We start from the raw sequence: 21,583 nt of genomic DNA on the forward strand, positions 1-21,583 counted from the left end.
CAAATCATGTAATAAAAACTTAATCTTCTTTATCCTGGGTCATTCTCAAAGGTCATTTGCGTGACTAAGCGTTGAGGGCGCTATAGCAAATTAGCGGTCTTGAAAAATCTAAAAATCGAGCTCGCCATTCGAGGGGTGAGTCACGCACTGTCTGGTCGCCTATAAATTATAATTAATTGTGTGTGTGTGGACGTGTGTGTGTGTGAATGCAACAAGGCCAAGCAATATCGACCCGAACATGCGTCAGAAAAAGTACAGTGTTCATTGAGGCCATAGACAAGATAGAGCAAGGAAGTGCGTGGTGGGTTGGACATTTCTCCGAAAAACAATTGTACTGTTGGTGAGTAGCCTAAGCTAGTCATGCTGCCTGCTGGTCATGTGTGTATTCATTGAAATTGAAACAGCATTCATTCATTTTCTCTCTCATTCTCAAATTGTTGTGTGTGTTTTTTTTATGGACGTGTTAATTTTCACCATGGATAGATATGTACTCACTTTAAGTTGAAGCATAGAAACAAGGTAGCTTGAGTAACTCCAGCAGACATGCTCCATATTCATTCACATGTTACATGTGATTGTGAATGAATATGGAGCATGTCAGCTGGAGTTACTCAAGCTAGAAATAAGGCTATACGTCATGATAGTAGAACACGTACATGTACGTACGGTAGAATACAGGGCCACTCCATTCTTTATCCGCGCATCCATGGCTGCATGGATGTGCAGTTGGTTTTCTATAGCGCCCTCTATTGATTTAATTTACTTCATGCTCACTCCGCATCCATATCCGCGCATCCACTCCTCACATCGCATCCAACTACCAAAAAAAACCCTTTTCCGGCATGTCCCTGCATTCTATAGTTGCTCCGAAACAAGCCAATTATGTATTTTAAACTCGTTCGGACCATGGAGGAATAAAAACATGTTCTGACTGACTGGCCATTTTTTTTTCTTTTGAACATGTTTAAAGTAGTTTTGTTCACAGAAGTTAAAAGCAAGCATATTAAGGTAAAAGTACCAGTATTTCACTGCATGAATTTTAAGTTTGTCAACAACGAAGTTTGGCAACACTGATGTGGAAAGTCTGGGTAAATGTCAAAGTGCGCCACGTTAGGAAACACCACTATATTTGAGAAAACAATATTCTTGGTCTCAATTTTCATTTCAAAATTTGTTGAGTCATGACAAAGTCCCCAAATCAGCATTCAGGACACGATTCTCATTCTGTTGATTGTTGGTACAGTGTACATGATGTCACACACTGACAGTCGCGCTAATAATGGCAACCACACGCGCGTTCGCGTCTTGTCAACGTGCTTGCACCCCGTTAACGGATTAGCCCAATTACACACCGACTGCCAATGGAAATTTCCAAAAATGTGTCACTTGACACATCTTTGGGATCGACCTTCTTTTATTGTTTTCTTTAAAATGACCGCACACCAGAAGGAATAATTTCACGGAAAGTTTAGTGTTATCACGATTTTAAACCAAGTAAACTTTTTGACAATAATTTGCTCGGCTACTTTTTGGATACATGTGTAGAATTGGTCCACTCTGCTTTTTAAACCCTAAAATATGCAAAGTGACACCAACCTGGAATTAAATTAATAAGCAATTGCCTGCTCTTTTCGTGGGATATTTGCAGGCCCTGAAGGGGAAAAAAGTCTGCTCTTTAACCCTTACTCTCTGAGGGTAGTTTACTGCATGTCAGTTGGTTATGCCAATGCCCTCCAGCTGCAGTTATTTGGCAGATAACAAGTCTTAACAGTGAAGGCTCCAATTGGCAGGAGTTGGAGGCCCTGGAGGGTGCCTGATACTGACCAGCTGGGGGCACTCACTTTGTTATCAGAGGACTCTCATTGTTCTCTGTGGCATGTATTGGAGTGCCTGTCCAGTTACCCTTGAAATGACATGGCAGATATTGGAGGGCCATGCAAAAAACATAGGAGATTTTCTTGAGGCACAATTGGCATGCATTGGAGGGTCAAGTAGGGTAAGGGTTAATTAATTCTAACTCCCTAGAATAATTTACCAGGAACCATACCCATCCTGGCAAATTCCAACACCTACACGGGAAAATTGTACACACACACTGTTGGACTTAGTTTGTAGACCATCAGTTTAGGGGTATTGTACCAATCCCAACAGATACAATAAATTCTGCTGTTGGGCTTTGATGGGTTGAGTTCGGTTAGGGTTAACCACCAGACATGGTGTGCTAGTTCCAAAAGTAAATGTTCATTACACAAACCCACATGACTTTTGTTCAACCATCCCAGGACTACATTACAGATTTGCTCAAAAAAAACCCAAAAAAACCAAAACGAGTAATGCCAGTTTCATAGTAATGTTGCAGTAATGTTGCATTCTGAGGCCACTTTTTTCATCATATATCATCTCAGTGAAGGTCAGTCATTGCAAAAATGTTGAAAACACATGAGTTTTGGACTGAGAGACATTTCCAGTTTTGTTAGGAAATACTTTGAAAATGCACTCAACTCATGGGCTTTACTCATGATATTAAATTGAAAGCGAGGTAAAATCTTCATTTTTGGAACTCAGGTATAGAAATGAAAGCAATAACATAAAGTTGATTACAAATTAATAGCAGTCCACTGTGATGAATAGCTAAAAATTTGTGATTTAACATAAACATGATAAAGCCACATTAAAAAAAATTGAAACTGAGGCTAAAATGATAGTCTGGCACCATCCCATTCAACAGTTCACAATATATAAAATACATTCAGTGAACACAACCAAAATGGCTACCTTGTGAATAAGGTCCATAGACTTTGTACACAACCACAGAAGTGGCTTTGGGGTACTTACTTTCTTTCCCATTAGGCCAAAAAAAAAAATATTCGGTCTCTGGTCAGACCAAAGTTCCGGAATTGACGCGGCCACGCTGCTTTTTTTTTTTTTTTTCCTTTTTTTTTTTTTTCTTCAGCTTGGATTGTACAGACAAGGTGGGTACTATTTTGCTTTTTTGGTGTCCTCATGTACATTGGTGGCCTCCATAATTTGCCTTGGTGCTTTCGATCATTTGCCTTGGTGCAGTTTCCCATTCCTTGGTGCTCTTTGGTAAAAAAAAATTGAGGAGGTGCGGAAATAGAGGGCGCTGTTGGAGTTACCGCGGAACATTTTGGACAAAAAAAGATCGACGCGCATGCTTAAAATCGACGCGCGCGCTGACCAGAGACCGACTTATTTTTTTTTTTGGCCTTATTTGGAAATTTTAACCCATTTATTTCATAAAACCTCCCACAAAACCTCAACTAAAGTTTATCCTTGTACAGACATGACAGAGAAACAAAGAATATAATACAACACAATAAAGTCATGTATAAAGTGCTCTTACTCATAAAAAGTTTCACAGCGCTGGACAATAAACTAGAAATAATATGAAAACATGAAGCATAGTACATGTATTTCTATGTACATACTTCTGTAGTACAGGGGAAAAAAGCGGGAGAAAACTAGGTTTATTGTAAAAGGTCATGCATGCTGTTCCACCTGAGGTGTCAGGGGAAATCCAAAAGTTTGTTAACCCCTTGATTCAGACCTTGCAAGATCCAGATCTATAGGTCAACAAACTTTTCACCTCAGGGGGTCCAGTCGATATGATCAGAGGAAAGTTGTAGACAAGATTTTTTTTTTTTGGCACTCAAAAAGATTTGGTTTTCTCGACATTCTTCTGGCGAACTGCACCTACGTTTGAGCCAGGCTTTAGTTTCCAGTTGAGTGAATTTGAAAGAGCAGCGACCAATAATTATTGTTTAGTTAGACGTTGGATTTTTAGGTCCGTGAGTACATGTATGGTAGAAGTTTGCAGGTAAACTTATGTGGCTAGCCGATTTTATTGAGGAAATATTCGGTTTCTAAATTGGTGTATTGGAAGGTTTTATTGGTTTGTTTGTTGGTTTGCTTGTCTTAAAACTTTGAAAATGTTTTGGTAGGAACTGCGTAAATATGCATTTGGATCGTTCCAAAAGTTTGTTTGTTTGTTTGTTTCGATTTTTTTGTAACTTGTTTTGGCGTACAGTGTAAGTTTTATACCTATAGGCCTACATGTTTTGTAATTTTTTTGGGTATTGTAAAAAAAGTTTCAAATGTGAATTCACAATATACTCATAAACCCAAGAAGTTTGACATGATTTCCACGATTTTTAAATTTGCTAGATTATAATTTTTTCAAAAGCACACAACTTCCAAGCAAGCAAAAAACCTTTAAGAAAAGACAATGACAACAATGTACATGTACATATTCACGCCATGTACATGTTCCTTCATGTGTAGCAACATGGAGGAAGGAACACATTGAACAAGTATCCAGCTATGGAGCAAGGTCAGGGCGTTGGGGTCATCTTGAGGTCACCGTGAGGTCACCCTGAGTTGACCCTGAAGTCAGCCTATTAGCACTTTCACTGTGCTGCCCTCATCTGTTGTGTTTCCCTGACCTTGTCTGAACTCTGAACAATGGAAACCGGACCCCGGCTGTTCAGGTTTCAGGAAATCCGACCATAAAATAAAGATATGGTAATTTGGGGGCAGTATTTGAAAAAAGCAGGGGTTTTCCCAACGCTGGTTGGAAATTGATACAAAAATTGCATTTTCCTTGCAAAAAATGGTGCCAGGATATTACAGGATGCTTTAGACTGTCATTCACGAACAGTCCAGTAAGGTTTTTCATAAGTTTTTCGGTAAGTACCGGTGGGTAGGGAATTATTATTTTTTGGGGGGCCAATTTTTTTTGTGTACGATCATATGGAGGCGTCTGCTTGAAGTCCTGGGTAAAAGGCAGAAATTGATGGTTTCTGGTGGGTTTTTTTCTCATTTTCCCCATAAAAAAAAATAGGTTAGAGTCTGTCGCTGTCAGAATAGGGTAGGTAGGAAAACTGGAAGCAGAACTATTTTTTTTTTTGGCCTAATAAATTTTGTTTTTTTGATGTTTGCAAATGTTGTATATTCCCTATAAATATGCCATTATGGCAGGTATCATAGTCCTCTTTAAAAAAAAAATTAAATATAAATTTTGTTTACTGTTGCTGTATTTTTTTTATACAATTTCAATTATGTTACGAGCTCATTGCTTAAAGGTAGCGTCCATGATCAGAGGAGAAATTTAGAGGATTTTTGTGCGGGTATTTTAAGTTTTAAATGATTCTGCTGTAATGAAGTGGTTGGTTTTGTTGATTTATTGGTGATCTGGTGATTGATCGTGTTTGGTTTAGAATCTAGTGGGTAGCTTGGCAAACACGGATACTGCAACTCTCATCAGACATGTTGACACTAAAATCCTCTTGCCTTATCTGATGATTTCATCAACTTCTGTGTTGTTTGTTTTGGTGAAGTCAAGTGGTCCTTCATATTGATTACACATTGTTGCCCATTATTTGGTTTACTTTGTAAGATCTACCAGATACATTTGATAGAAACAAACACGTATTATGTTTCAGTCAGTACACTTGCATGTTCGTCTTCAGTCTTAAAGGTATATAGGATATTTGCTGTTTTTGTGGGTTTGTTTTGATTTGAAGCAACAAAATTGCTCAAAATCAAAGTAAGGTACACAACACGTAAGTTAGTTTCAACAACTAACTTCAAATTAGGTTTTTTGCCCTTCACCGACGTTTTTTTTTTTTTTTTAAACACTGTATACTCAGTGTGTTACCTCCTGAGTGAAAGTTGGAAAAATCACTCGGGTGGGACTCGAACCCACGACCTCCTGCTTTCTAGTGCAGATGTCTTACCACTCGACCACCGAGCTAACGGGATCGGGTGGCCGGTTCGAATCTGATGTACATGTACATAGCAGCGGGTACCGCTTAGTAAACTATTATAATAGTTAACAACTAACTTGTTGAAACTTGAGCTCAGTGGCTGCTATACATTTTGAGAAAACAGAGGAAATGTGCTCAGACTTTTTGTTTTTGTTTTTTTGTTTCGTAACTTGGCTTCATTGCTAATGCATGTAAAAAAAGTGTGCCAGCTGGCACATAAAAAAGTTTAGGTAAAGTAAGTTTATGGCAAGCATGTAACTTTGGTACCCAGTATCCTGAACCAGCTCCGTAACCTTTGGTCGGAATTTCTGTAATAATGCAGATTTTTTTAGGGGGGGGGTGGAAGGTTGGTGGTTTGATGTGTTTGATTTTATTTTTCAACGTGTATACTTTTGTCTTAACACTCTTGTCTTAACACTTTAAGTATTTACAATTTCTTCCTCCCAATAAATAGTTTCTTTCCATTTACTATTTTCTTTCCTCAGATTCGGTAATTCTTGACGAGAAGTTGACCCAAAGGTCGTTGACCTCAGGATGAGGGTCGGGCGGGAGCCCCCACAGGTGGACGACCACTTCGGTGCGTCGCTGGACAAAGAAATGAACATCGTGCGCTTACGACATGCCGCTCAGGTAAGTTGCAACCTTGTTTGAACAAAGTTTCCCTTAATCGTCTCGCCCACCCTTGTGGCGATTGTGTCGTTACAGGCCCTGTTCCTTTAAGAGAACAAAATCCATTTTAAGTTCATTGGAATCACCCAACTATTTTGGCGAAGTTCAAAACCAACAGCCTGGGTGTTTTGGATAGAGGGCAGGGTTTTGATATTTTTGAAGGATATTTGGTGGTAAATGACACTAAAGACGACAAAACGCAACACAGAAATAAAGATGGTGATACATTAGATTTGCACAGCTTCAACTGGAAAATGTGGAAGAAAATCTCATTTTCTACCAAAAGATACTGTTCAAAGTAACAAAAAAATACAGTCATTTGAATTAAAAGAAGACTGATTTAGGTTGCGGAGGTCATTTTGGAATGATAACAACACCTTGAGTTCTACTAAAACGAAAGAGGACTCATAACTACAAAATTGGCCTTGTTAAAATCAACACAAAGCCACCATTAGTAGATCGCAGTCCTTTTGAACATAATACTTTAGGCCTAATCTATTTGTCATGGAAGATAAATAGATTAGTTCTAGGGCTTAAAAATATTAGAAGCTGGAGAAATCAGGTGATTTGTGTTTATAAATGCTCTTCAGTGGTGGCGTTTCCCGAGGTTTCAGCACCAAAGACCATACCACTCACTTAAATGCGTACCATTTGCTTTGCATGCATTTTTGTTTGTTTCACATAACAACTCCATTTGAAATCCAAGGAAGAATCTTCAAACTGTTGAAGTTTCAGCTCAGTGGATATTACACTTTTTGAGAAACCAGTAAAACAAACCATGCACAACCTCTGATCACGAATCACGATCTCATCTGCAGCACTCTTTATTTCCAAAAATCAGTCAGTTGACTGATCGTTGGAAAATATCCAACATTCTTGATTTCTTTTAAATGACAGCAAGCCAGACAAAATTTCACAGGTTGTTAAATGTTTAGTACGGTAAGATCTTTAATTCAAGTAAGCTTTTTGATTTGGTACGTTACTTTTCGGATAAATGCAAATGATCCTATATGCCTTTAATATGAAAGAAACCTAAAACCCGTTTCAGCATTTATAAACAACAAGAATTTGTGGTATGGAATATTCAAACTTTGCTTTTATACTGAAGGTCGTCTGTACCAGCAGTTTGTTTCTTGTTTTTGACAAATTGTGTCACATGAGATTGAGCAAGCGCATGTGGAATTTTATTGTTTGTGGTAGTTTGCCCTTCATGCGATCTTGGCATTCAGTCATAAAAAAAACATACCTGCAAAAATATGAAGTGCAGTGTTTTGAAAAAGCTAGCAAATTGTAAAAACAAACGATTACATGGGGTTATCGTAAAATTGTTTTCTCTTAACAACGGAATGGTTTTGTTGTTTTGTAAGTGGTATTTTGTCACTGAAGATTTGTATCAGACTGAAACATAATGAGGTTTGAAGTAGTTTATTATTTAGCATTCAAACTTATGCTTTTACATGGCCTTGAACTCCGTGGCAAATGTGGTGAGGCCAGAAAAAACAAACATGTTTCCGGTAACTTTGCCAGAAAAGATTTTTTTCTGGGTGTAGTCAATGGTAAATTAATTCACTAACTTAGCTACATGTACATGCAGGCTTATTGAGCTCACTGAACACACTTGTATCGTGCTGTATTGACTCACAGATGTGGTAGTATTGACTTACATGTTGGCCAAAAAAAAATAATAGTTCTGCTTCCGGTTACCCTACCTACCTTTTTTTGACAGCCCCTACCCTAATTTTTTGTCACGAAAAAATGAGGGAAAAAACCCCAAAATCCACCAATTACAATGTACTACCCTTGACTACACGTAGACACCTCCATATGATCATACACACAAAATTCCCCCCCCCCCAAAAAAAATATTAATTCCCTACATTCCTACCCTATTTTCAAATGCCATGTAATCGGAAGCAGAAGTTGTTTTTGGCCTTATCTTTCGGACCTTTATGGACAATCTGTACAGCAACTTTTGATATTTAAATTTGGGGTCGGGTTTCTTTAACAGGTACCTAAGGCAAAAAAAAAAAAGTCGGTCTCTGGTCAGACCGAAGTTCCGGAATTGATGCGGCGACGCGTTTTTTTTTGTTTGGTTTTTTTGGTGGTTTTTTTTTTTTTTTTCAAGCTTGTATTGTACAGACAAGGTGGGTACTATTTTGCTTTTTTGTGTCCTCATTATACATTGGTGTCCTCCATAATTTGCCTTGGTGCCCTTTATCATTTGCCTTGGTGCAATTTCCCCATTCCTTGGTGCTCCTTGGTACAAAAATGTGAGGAGGCACGGCAATAGAGGGTGCTGTTGTAGCTTCCGTGTTAATTTGGAAAAAAAAAAAAGGTTGACGCGCATTATTAAAATCGACGCGCGCGCTGACCAGAGACCAATTTTTTTTTTTTTTTTGGCCTAACCATGATTTTTTTTTTTCAATCGAGTACCCGATTCCCATACTACCTGTAAATACACACCCCCATCACTATCTCATTTTCCTAACTCCACTGTTAGGAAACAAATCCATATTGGTCAGCTCAAGTATCTTGGAATATTTTGGGGGTTTGGCGCGACTTTGGAACGCCAGTCTAAACTGGGGGTACTTTTACTTTTGCGACATGGGTTGTCCAAAATGGGCGCCTGGAAACCCCAGCGAGCCCTCTGACCTAACACTTTTCCGTTCCTCCGACTTTTTGCAGAAAGTCCGGGCGGAGTTTCTGGGCCAGCTCGATGGTCATCTGGAGGGCCTTCTGGACAGTTTTGTCGGCGAGCTGGAAAAACAGAGTGACCAGGACGAACTGAATGCGAACGATTCCGACCAAAGACCAAAACAGGGTGAACAGTAAGTGTCGTTTTTTTTCCCACAATTTTTCCACAAGCCACAAATGCGGGACCAAAAAATATGTCAAAAATGATGGATTTTTTTTTTGGGGGGGGGGAAGTAATTTTTATAATCTCTAAAAGAGCAGAAATTATATGGTAACAACCACCATTTTAAAGTTCTGTCCACGGATCACAAAAAAAGTGTGCGTTCTTTCAGCGAAACGAAAACAATTCACACACACATCCTTATGTGATTTGTTTTTGTGATCGGTAGACAGAACCTTAAAACGGCGGTTGTGTTTAAAACTCTGTAACTTAAAAAGTACATGAGTGATTTGAATGATTCTTAAACGAAAAGAAAGCTTATAAATTGGGCTTTCATATCTTAGACTTTGAAAGTGCTACATGCAGAACTTCACTAAAACAATGGTCCCGACATTTGGGTTTCGGTTTTAATAATCATGTACATGATCTGAACACAATTGTATCATATCATGTTGTACAGTTGTGTGATTTTTAATGCCGAATAAATGATAACACATGTAATAATAATAATAAAAATCACTTTTGATGTTTTCCGTAATCCAACACATTGGGCAAAATGTATATTTGCGCATGATGATCATAACAATTTTGAAACAGAAATAAAATGTTGAAATGTCCATGTTGCACAAATACTTTGACTTGTACATAAGGATGATTGCATTCACACTTCCTGCTGTTCGATCAAATCAGGATGTTTGTGGAGCTTGTTAGCAATATGTCCATCTGTAACAATCAATCATTATTTTTGCACCTGTTTTTTTTTTTTCAGGAAGCAGCTGAAAGAAAAAGTATTCATTGCCAGAGAATCATTGCTTACGTAAGTACCTCCACAGACTAACCGTAGAATTTCCGTAACCGTGGACACAATGATTGAAATTTAACTCTAACTCCCAAGGCCTTTTTGTTAGGATGTAGCCTCAATCCGGTAAAATCTTCCAATTGGCCTCATGGAAAACTAGCATATAGCCTCAATCCTGCAAAGTGCAAATTCCTCCATTGTTTCTTGAATATGGTCCGTGGAGGGGTGACCTGCCTGAATCCTGCAAAATCCTACGGCAGTGACTGTCGATATGTTGAGGCTTGGCCAGTGACATCCTGGAGCTGTGCGGAGGATTTCAAGCATAATCCAGGCCTATATTCATGCATGGCTGAGCAAAAACAACACAAGGTCCGGCCCAAGACCTTGATAAAGTGCATCCTACAAAATGAGTAACGCACTTTTGCCATGTAACCTCAATCCTCCAAATTCCTTCACTTTGGCAAAAGGATTTTGAAGGATTCAGGGCGGTATAATGACCTCGAGTATAAATGTAACACAATTACCATTTCACACATTCTGAAAAAGACAACTTGAAATATTTTTAATAATTTGTTAAAAAAATTTAAAAGAGTTGTAGTCAAATTGAAAAGTTACGTAAAATGAAAGCTCTAATTTTTTTTCGCCACTTCTGTATCATTCATAAAATGGATGTGGCTGATAATTTATGATTAAAAAAGTATGGAATAAAAAAATGTCCGAATTGACAGGTAAAATGAAATAAAACAGAACCCTAAGATTTTGCCATGAACCAAACATTTATCCATATTTCAACCAACAGACATAAAAATTCTTATCCAATATTTCTTAATAATGTGATTAAAAACTGTGTAATCTCTCCACGCCCTGTCATCTAGTCGGCTTCATACCCTCCCCCCCCCCCCCACTTCAATGTGATGACTCAGCAAGCGCACTCTCTGTGTCGCGTACGTACCGTATTAAACAACCCTGAATGTTTATCAATGGGAGAAAAGTAAACATACCCACACGAGCAGCCGCAGGTCGATGTGCTGAACCTATGAACCTGGCTTAATTATTTTGATCGGACTTTGGTTTCTGTGTCATTCGAGTCACCTCACCAGGCATGAGCAAAAAAAAAAAAAATTTAAGTTGATGTTTTTTGGGCGCTGGAGGGGCTGGAACATTTCATGGGGGGCGTTAGTAGATCAATGATAATTTTTTTAAAAACTCAAAATCTCAGTGGGGGGGCGACTGGGGGGGGGCGACAAGGTTTCATGGGGGGCTGTTGCCCCCCCACGCTCCCCCGTGGCTACGCCACTGGCATCAAGACATTCACAAAGCTGGAAAATTAACAGTGATTACGTACCCATGATTTTTTTTTACAAATATACAAATAAATTGCGGAAAGTTGGAAATTTGAAATTGTGAAATTTTGTTGGTCCAGGAACTGTTGGTGAAACTGCAGGCTATATTCACAAATCCACATATGTTTTACCTCAATTTACTTAATTTGTTTTTCAGTGGAATTGAACAAAGAAACATGGACGCAATTGTTAGTATATATTTTTCATACGCTGCAGAAGTGTGACGTTCTGCGAGGTTGTCTCCAATAGTGATGTGTCCACAATGTCTGGTCCGCCATATTTACCATAGGATTTGCACGGGCGATTTCGGTGAACTTTTGTTAAGTTGAAATTTCTCAGACATTTGGAATAAATACGACTCAAAATGGGATTTTGCTTCGGAGCTGACTGTAGTTATCACTTAGAATGTGATGGATTCCTTTATTTTTCTTTTCTAACGGATGAAACATTGATGACAAAGTGAGCACCGTGCCTATCGCTACGTAAGTCCAGGTTTGTGTCGACCCATAACCCCTGGCAACGCGTGACCTTGGCGGCATTTGACGTAAACACTTCTACCGCGTATATTTGATTGAATTTTTTTCTTTTTCTTTAATTCAAGATAATTTGAAATAAGATTTACAAAATTTCAGGGGTGACGAAGTAAATTCTAACTCCTCTAAAATTCAAGCCTTACCACCCCCACCCCCTACTAACTACCGCACCCACCCCTACATTACCCCTACCCCCTACCCCTCCTAAAATGAAATGTATCAATTTCTCTGCTTTGATGTGTTTTTTTGTGTGTCTTCCTTTTCTTTACAGACAATTATTGGTGAACAAAAACATCCGGACAATTTACAACATATTCGTGGCCATGCTGATTGTCTTTGTACTGAACACCGCAGTCTACGAGTACATTGAAAACGGCAGGTAAGGTTTGGAGTGTGCAAGATTCTATTCCCGATTTGGAACGGCCAAAAAATTTGTGTAGAGTAAGCTGTAGAGTGGTAATGTAATGAAATGTACGTACAAATGTATCTGGAAAGTACATGAAACAAGCGGCACCAGACTACTGCTTATGTGGAGTAGATGCTACATGACATACGGGGCCCAATTTGACGGCGCTGCTTAACAGTTAGCAGAAAAGTTGTGTTTAGCATAGCAGAAAAATTTGCTAACCTTAAGCACTATTTCACGGCGTGTGTGTGCTAACGGTCGCGCGTGCATGGAGATTTCTATTGTTACGTCACTGAGTTAAGCAAATTTTTTCCTCTGAAGTAAGCGTGCCTTTTGCTGTGCTTATGCTTACGGTCTCCATGAAATAGACGGAGGCTCTGTTAGCAGAAAAGCGTGTGCTTAGCAGCGCCGTGAAACTGGGCCCTGGTCCCAGCCCAGTCTAACTCAGCCAGTCAGTGAGATAGGTAACCAGTCTAATTCACAAGTGACAGTCAGTCAGTGAGATAGGTAACCAGTCTAATTCACAAGTGACAGTCAGTCAGTGACATAGGTAACCAGTCTAATTCACAAGTGACTGACAGTCAGTGAGATAGTTAACCAGTCTAATTCACAAGTGACTGACAGTCAGTGACATAGGTAACCAGTCTAATTCACAAGTGACAGCCAGTCAGTGAGATAGGTAACCAGTCTAATTCACAAGTGACAGCCAGTCAGTGAGATAGGTAACCAGTCTAATTCACAAGTGACAGCCAGTCAGTGAGATAGGTAACCAGTCTAATTCACAAGTGACAGCCAGTCAGTGAGATAGGTAACCAGTCTAATTCACAAGTGACAGCCAGTCAGTGACATAGGTAACCAGTCTAATTCACAAGTGACAGCCAGTCAGTGAGATAGGTAACCAGTCTAATTCACAAGTGACAGCCAGTCAGTGACATAGGTAACCAGTCTAATTCACAAGTGACAGCCAGTCAGTAAGATAGGTAACCAGTCCAATTCACAAGTGACAGTCAGTCAGTGAGATAGGTAACCAGTCTAATTCACAAGTGACAGCCAGTCAGTGAGATAGGTAACCAGTCTAATTCACAAGTGACAGTCAGTCAGTGAGATAGGTAACCAGTCTAATTCACAAGTGACAGCCAGTCAGTGAGATAGGTAACCAGTCTAATTCACAAGTGACTGACAGTCAGTGAGATAGGTAACCAGTCTAATTCACAAGTAACAGTCAGTCAGTGACATAGGTAACCAGTCTAATTCACAAGTGACAGCCAGTCAGTGAGATAAGTAACCAGTCTAATTCACAAGTGACAGTCAGTGAGATAGCTAACCAGTCTAATTCACAAGTGACAGCCAGTCAGTGAGATAAGTAACCAGTATAACTCACAAGTCAAAGAAAATATCTCTTCAAAAATATGTGAACAATTATGAGCAACATGTTTATTTAGCATGGCATTTTTTTTTTACCGTTTTCTTTCTTAGCATCAAGTTGAACGTCGACATGCTGCTGTGGCAGTTTGGCCAGTTCCCGGTGGTCCTGTCTACGTGGTGTATCATGATGATGTGGACAATGATAGTGACGTTCGTCTTGTTCCAGTACTGGGCCACCAACCGGCATAAACGAAACCGCGTTCCTGATCGGGTATGTCTCAGATACTAAGGTTTTTTTTTGATGTTCGTAGTCTTGTACTCAAGTCCATCATCAATACTTTTAGTCCTGGCAGGTCCATCACTAGACATCCGATCCCAGTTCTTGGTTTGTTTGTAATTCTTCGGCAACTGGCCAGGATAGCCAACGAAAGTCTCTCGACTTATTCCTAGTGGGGTCCCTTGGTAGAAGATGTGGAAGGAAATTACAGTTTTAGTGGTGGGAGGAGAACCCCAGGATGATATTCTGGGGGAAACCCACAGAATCAGGGAGGGACTGAAAACCCGATCCACATATTGGCCCAGGCGGGATTCGAACTCGGGTCACAGCGGTGGAAGGCGAGGACAGTAATCACTGCGCCAACCTGACTCCCCTCGAATTCTAATGACTCTTGCAAATGCAGTCTTGTGTTCTCGTTCATCCCCTGTTACTTGTGAGTGGACTTGTGAATTGTCTTCTGATTTGCTTGTGACTGGACTTGTGGTCGTCTCGACTTCATCCCTGGCGTATTATGGGTGCCCTCTAAAAACGTATGAGAATAAAAAGTAAACTTCACAAATTTACTCAAGTGGGGCTCGAACCCACAACTCAGGCTTCCTAGAGCAGATATCATACTGGCAGAACAGAAGCTAATGTAGCAGTTAAGGTACACACCATTGATGTTTTCTTTGCATTGGATGGTGAAAAAAATCCCAATTTCAGTGAATATGGCATTACTTGACCTTTGACCCTAAAACTTGTCAAACCCCCCCCCCCCCCCTTTACCCCCAGGTGTGGCTGTGTATCTACATTGCCTCCCAGCTGTTCATGTGCGTCTTTCCGCTGAGGGTCGTCCTGAGCCACCAGCTACCCCCGGCCTCGACGATCATCGTCATCGCCGAGCAGCTCCGGTTGATCATGAAGACCCATTCCTTCATCCGGGAGAACGTGCCCAGGGCCCGGCAGTGGAAGCCTCGTTCAGGTAATAGTTGATTTGGTTAGTTTTGTTAGTGGATTTTCAGTTGATTTTTGGTTGATTCTTAGTTGAAGTTTATTTTTATTCATGAAGATACATTATTTCATGTTGGAGAACGTGCCCAGAGCCCGGCAGTGGAAGCCCCGTTCAGGTAATAGTTGATTTGGTTAGTTTGGTTAGTTGATTTTTAGTTCATGATTAGTTGATCGTTTGGTTGAAGTTGGTTAATTCAGGTTGAAATTTTGGTTGAAATTCAGGTAAATATTAGTTTGGTTGATCGTTTTGTTGAGTTACGGTGTTGTCGTTGATTTGAGATGATGGTTAGATCATTTTTTTTGTTGAAGTTGATTTTAATCATCAAGACCCATTCCTTCATCCGGGAGAACATGTTCGTTAAATGGATTTTTTGGAACTTGAGTTGATAAGTTTCAACTAAAACATAACAATGTTCAAAAGCAGAAAAGTTTTTAAAAAAATCACAAAATTTGAATTCCATTGCAGACTCTGCAGAAGCCGACATCCTGCAGAAAAATGGCGTCGTCAGGACCATCGGCCACAGCTCCAGCAACGCTTACCTCCGCAGTCCGACCAACGGCCACCTGCGCGGCAATGGCCACATGCGCAGCAGGAGCGATGGCTGCCCCCGCTTCCTGGCGCACGCCAACGGCGTCAGTGTCGCCAGCCAGGCACGGCTCGCGAGCAACGGCGAGAGCGGCGGCGGTCCCTGCCCGGACTTCTCCCACTTCTTGTACTTCCTGTTTGCGCCCACGCTCATCTACCGGGACCGGTACCCACAGACGCCCAAGATTAGATGGAACGTGGTCAACACCAACTTACTGCAGGTGAGGGGACCAGTGATTTAGGTGGTCCCGGAGGGCAAGCCTAGTTCTTGTTGTGACCAACTGACTCCCCGACCGACTGACTCCCCGACTGACTTACTGACTGACAGACTGACGGATATTTTGAGGCGGGCAGTGCCAAAGGGTGTACTGTACTGGTTCGCGTGCGTAGTACGAACGACTTCCTGAATGTGCAAAAGCTAAAGCCACCCGCTGTTGCGTGAGCGTCAGGCATCGCCGGCGCGCGAAAACGTTCGAATTCATATTGCGATGGTCTGAGACTAATCTCAGACATTCGAAATACGCAGTGGATGGATCAGGAACCAGTCTAGGTCACCCCTAACTCTCCTTTTCTGGCCGTTGATGGGGTAAGTTATCCCATTATACCCTTCGGCCGAGTGGTATGTGGGACACAGACGCACTACATTTTCCGTGTTCCACGAGCGCGAGCGTGATAACGAATTTATCTTCAAGCAAACTTGACGCGCAGTATACAGTTGGAACGAGCACGCTTTACACGGACATTTCGCCTCTCTTGCAGGTTCTAGCGTGCTTGTTCTACACCTACTACACCTTTGAGCGTTTCTGCGTGCCGGTCTTCCGCAACTTCAGCCAGGAGAAGCTGACGCTCCAGCGGCTGGTCCTGTGCGTCTTCAGCTGCATGCTGCCCGGCACGCTGGTCCTGATCCTGGCCTTCTTCGCCATTCTCCACTCCTGGATGAACGCTTTCGCCGAGATGATGCGTTTCGCCGACCGACAGTTCTACAAAGTAAGATTTGTATTTGAGATTTTAAATCCGTGGCTTGAAGATCATTTACAAGAATCAAACTTAAGGCCAAGTCAAAATTTTAATTGTTTCTTGTCTGAGGGTTTTGAAAAACAAAAGATTTTTTCAAGATGGCAGATTTTTCAAGATGGCGGATTTTTCAAGATGGCAGATGGATTCTTCCATTTTCTGGACTCTTTGGCTGATACTCGTGTCCAAAGAAGCTGACACCCTTTCTAACAGATTGTAAAATTGCGTACGTAGCTACAATTTTGTTGGAAACAAATAAAAAACAACATTTAGGCGAAGTAAAAAAAAAACATGTTTCTCGTCCCCGCCCACTACCTTTTTGGAGGCCGCCTGGATTTTTATATTATTTTTTATTTTTGAAAAATGCAATAAAAAAGCACAGAAAAAGTCCACAAATTCATCGGAAAATAAATTGTAGACCAATACAAGCCTAAACGACACTGTAAATATGTTCAGTTCTCTTGTCCAACTTATCTTTCATTTTAAAAGTGTCTTTGAACAGTGGAAACACCAACGGTTGCAGGAAATTTTTAAATGACGGCCATCTTGAAACAAATAAAAATAAAAGCCCCTCTTCCTCCTTTTTTTCAAAAACCCGGACGAGAAACTTTTTTTTTTTGACTTGGCCTTATCACAAATTATTTTCTTTTTTTTTAAAGGAGGTGAGCTAAAACAAGGAAGCAGGCAAGGACGAGAAACTGCTTTATTTTTTTACTTGGCCTAACCCGGGGGTATCCAACAGATCAAAGAGCTAACATTGGAATTTTGGAACTGAAATTTTGGAATTCGGAAATCGTTGAATTGAAAAGAACAATGATCAGAAAGGTCTTTAGCAATCTGCCCTGCAATGACCTTTCTGTTTTTATCTTTCCAGGATTGGTGGAACTGCAAGTCCTATGCCAATTATTACCGGACTTGGAACATTGTCGTGCACGACTGGCTGTACACGTACATCTACAGAGATTTCCAGGTACGAAAATACTCCACACGACTAGCTAACGACCAGTGCTGTTCTATGGAGTACCGAAGTGTGACATCATTTAGAACCAGAAAGTGTTGTGCAAACGAATGGAGTGCTCGCGCGTGTTGATTCTCGGGCTGAATCACGCGCTAATGTCTTTCACACACATTTTGTGCGCGTGACGTATTCACTTCGGTACTCCATTGTGTTCAGGGGTTGGTGGAGTCACAACCAATTAAGCCCCCTTCATTTTAACTCCCACCCCTCACCCTAGGCCCCTCCCCCCCTTAAAAAAAAATGTGTGAAGTTTTAAAATAAATTCCCCTGACATTCTATAATTAATTTTTTTATTTAGAAATGTAAAAAAAGTACATTCTGTGTTGAATTTTAAAAAACCAACCATTTCTTTAAAGATGTAGGCGGTGTTCAGACAGGTTTTATGGAAATTTGAACCTTGGGCTGAAAAATTTGGAAAAAAAGCAGCTTTGTTTGTATTAAAATTATCTCTAAACCCATTTTGTGCTCCACCCCTTTTAAGAAACAACTCCCCACCTCAAAAAAGTTTAATACAGCATCAAATTTGGTAGTTGTATAGTGTCGATCCTGCAGAGTACATCTGCATAGGTCTGGTCCAACTAGAAAAAGCAAAGTTTTTGAGAAGTTTCTCTCAAATTTTATATTTTTCTCCTCATATCTGTTTTTGTCGTCAGCTCCTTCGGATTAGGAAGAGCATTTCCATGATTGCCGTCTTCGTTATTTCGGCGCTTGTCCACGAGTACGTTCTCTCGCTAGCTTTTGGTTTCTTCTTCCCAGTTCTCATGTTTCTCTTCGGCGGAGTCGGATGTAAGTCAAATTTTTTTTGGGGGGGGGGCGGGGTCTTTTATTTTGTGAAAAAGTTGTTTTCTGAGAGTTTTTCTTTGTAGAAATAAAGCTTATTCAGTATATCACCAGAGTTTTCATTCAGGATTTGGGATATTTGAAAATGATGGCTTTTGAAGAAGTTAAGGACATCATGGCATTCTGGGGGCCAGAGGTTCGATTCCAACTCAATCAAGTTTCATTGTATGGGGCAGGGGGAGGCAGTGACAATTCCCTGGTGCACACAAACTGCTCAGTGTGTAAGTCAACATGTAAGTATCGGCGGTTACCGGTGACATTTCCTCCTTTCTTTCCATCTGTTCTGCAGTCATTTTCATCTTCATTACCGGTAAAGGGACGTCCAACCTTCACAACATTTTCGTCTGGTTGTCCCTGTTCATGGGCAATGGCATACTCATGTGCCTGTACAGCCAGGAATGGTACGCTAGGCAACACTGCCGCGCCCCAACGGAAAACTCCACACTTTGGGTGAGCTATAGAATAATGTATTTGAAAATTGCTTTGTTTTTTCTTGTTTGTGGGTTGTTTTTTTTTGGGGGGAGGGGTGATAAACTTTTCTCATTGTGCCTGATTGTAATAAATGTGTGTGATTATTAATTTCTTTTTAGTGATTTATTTCACTTCAGGCTTCTCATACTTCATTTGCATGCTAACAAAGATCCTTATCCAGATTTTTGAATTATAAGCAAATCATTATGGTGTAAAAACGCCATGTGCAAGTGAAGGTATGGAGGGCCATTTGTTCACATATTGAAAGAAGTATAGTGTTCAGTCAATTTCTGTCTGATGGAAAAACTTTTACAAAAAATCAATTGAATTTGTTAAAAATATGGGTTTGATATTTATTTGCACACGAAGTTCTTGCGTTATAAGAACTTTTCAGATGCATTTTTAGTTCACATGAGCGATTTCCACTTAATCGTTCACAGAATTTGATGAAATGTAGCTCATAGTATTTAAGTCATATTTAATTTCAAAATAATGTTGTTTTTTAAAAATTATTTCTTAATTCTGTCTTTTTTTTCCCAGGATGCTGCTACAGATTTGGTCGTCCCAAAGTCTTTCTTTTGCAACTGGCAACCCTGAACGCAACAGGAACCTTTTTTCCTTTTTGGTTCTCCAGAAACAGTTGGTGTGAATCGATTTTCCTATTAAAGCCGTAAATTATTCTAGATAATTCACGATCGTTTCACATTTGAAAGCTAGCCAACTTACTCCTGTAAACTCAGCATTAAGTTTTTGTTTTGTTTTGCAACATTTATAGACATGTATGTATATATGATTTTTTTTTTCCGAGATCAAGGAAAATAAAGAAGTAGTCCTACACAAAAGTAAAGTTATTTTAATTGAGAAGTATATATCATATGAGTTATCCATCACTAAAAATTATTAACAATGCATCTAAAGAGTTTTAAATGCACAAAGAATGCTTTGAAATAAGTCAGAACATTTAATTTAATTATATAAAAAAATTTAATTTAATTATATAGGAAAAAAAAACAAGAGGGTGAATGATTCAGGAAGTTAATGGTCCTCGTATATAGCGCCCTCTGGATTTGATAGTACAAGTTGGAAAGTTAATGGTCTTCAAGACTAGTGCCCTCTATTGTCACTACAATTTAAATAGTCTGATTATTTTTTTAATGGCCTCAAAAATAGCACCCCCTGTCTTGTAAATTTGAAATGATAAAGCCACCAGTTCTTTTAAATAGCACCCTCTTGTGAAATATGTATAAATGATTTTTTTTTTCTAGATCAAAGAAAATAAAAGAAATACACAAAATGTAATTAAAATTTAAATTGAGAAAGTGAATAACAGATATAACTAAACATTATTTACAAAGCATCTTGAGAGTTTAAAATGCACTAAGAATCATTTGAAATATTCAGAAATTGTTTAATTTAATTACATGTGTATTTAGGAATAAAACAGGTAAAACAAGAGAGTGAAGGATTAGTGAAGTTAACGGTCCTTGTGAATAGCGCCCTCTGTAATCAATAGTTCAAGTTCAAAAACTTAATGGTCTTCATGAGTAGCGCCCTCTATTGTCACAAGAATTTAAATGTCAAATTTTTTTTTAATGGTCTCAAAAACAGCGCCCTCTAGATTGTAAGATCAAGACTGATACTAGACTGGTTCCAGGCCCCTTCATTTGTCATATGGACTTCGAATGTAGGGACTGGTAGTGGGTAAGAGATTAAGAATATATCAGAAGGATTTCTTTCTAATGTATGCAGAGAAGGGCTTTGCTTAGATTTTCTTTTAATTGAAGGGAAATATGTATTATAATGCAACATGTAAAAAGGAAGCATCAGTTTTGTCTTATTTGCCAAAGGTTTTGTTTTAATGTTTGTGTTATTCAATCAAATTGAAAGTAATTATTAACAAGATTGGAAGAAATATTGCACTTTGAAATCCATACAAAGAGCACTAAGTAATTGCTGCTACACAGTGTTCTTTTAAACAAATACAAACCGATCCAATGAAAACAATGGATCTTTTCAAAATAAGAAAAAAAATGAACCGCGTCATATTCTACAGTTTACACTTATCCGGTTCTACGTTACCTTGTTCCATAATCCCAAGTTTATGTTATACAATACATCTCCAAGGTTTATGAAATATTTATATTCAAAGTATTTTCCAAAAAAAAAGTTGCAACCTATTGGGATGTCAGGGTATTAAATAATTTATTAGCATATGCGCATATTTATGAGCCTGTGTCACAGTTATAGGTGTAGTTTCTGTCAAAATGCGAATTCGTGTTAGTTTGTTACTATAGATACCAAGCGTCAGACTTATAAAAATAAGAATATTGCAGTAATTATGTAAGAAATTCAAGACTTAAGATCTAGTAATTATTGATTTGTATTGTAAAGAAGAGAAGTTTGAAAATAATTCTTTTTTTGGTTGGAAAGGTAAATTAATATTTCCAAAACAATGAACCTTTGTAAATTGTCTGATGGGAACTTTGTTTTCAGTAACAAATTAATAATTTTAAAAATCTGTCTCAACCCCCCCCCCCTTCCAAGAAAAGTGACCAAGTGAAATGACAGATAGTTTCCATGCTTATGATTTGCATGCAAACAGAGATCCTTATCAAGATCCCTGAATGTGTAT

The 21,583-nt window shown here is 39.4% G+C and overlaps 1 protein-coding gene across 2 annotated transcripts; it reads left to right on the forward strand.

Moving 5' to 3' along the window:
* The first annotated feature begins 105 nt into the window (after positions 1 to 105).
* LOC119719416 (sterol O-acyltransferase 1-like) lies at positions 106 to 21,408 on the forward strand. 2 transcript variants are annotated; one of them, XM_038188857.1, is made up of 13 exons: positions 106 to 340; positions 6,272 to 6,416; positions 9,141 to 9,283; positions 10,079 to 10,126; positions 12,256 to 12,363; positions 13,867 to 14,026; positions 14,804 to 14,993; positions 15,489 to 15,829; positions 16,368 to 16,595; positions 17,497 to 17,592; positions 18,294 to 18,426; positions 18,770 to 18,930; positions 19,492 to 21,408. In XM_038188857.1, exons 2-13 carry the CDS (start codon positions 6,321 to 6,323, stop codon positions 19,546 to 19,548), a joined length of 1,761 nt encoding a protein of 586 aa, XP_038044785.1. In that variant the 5' UTR covers positions 106 to 340; positions 6,272 to 6,320; the 3' UTR covers positions 19,549 to 21,408. The 2 variants fall into 2 exon arrangements, with proteins under 2 accessions (XP_038044785.1, XP_038044786.1); XM_038188858.1 differs by having other exon boundaries at positions 106 to 301.
* Positions 21,409 to 21,583: the final 175 nt, after the last annotated feature.

The sequence above is a fragment of the Patiria miniata genome, unplaced genomic scaffold, assembly GCF_015706575.1.
Source record: "Patiria miniata isolate m_02_andy unplaced genomic scaffold, ASM1570657v1 HiC_scaffold_8, whole genome shotgun sequence".
Taxonomy (NCBI): Eukaryota; Metazoa; Echinodermata; class Asteroidea; order Valvatida; family Asterinidae; genus Patiria; species Patiria miniata.

Excerpts from the sequence above, each read along its gene's own strand:
- LOC119719416 (XM_038188857.1), top strand. The coding sequence starts at position 6,321 with ATGAGGGTCGGGCGGGAGCCCCCACAGGTGGACGACCACTTCGGTGCG. Across the intron at positions 14,994-15,488 it reads GCAGTGGAAGCCTCGTTCAG|ACTCTGCAGAAGCCGACATC; the intron begins GTAATAGTTGAT and ends ATTCCATTGCAG. Across the intron at positions 18,427-18,769 it reads TCTCTTCGGCGGAGTCGGAT|TCATTTTCATCTTCATTACC; the intron begins GTAAGTCAAATT and ends TCTGTTCTGCAG.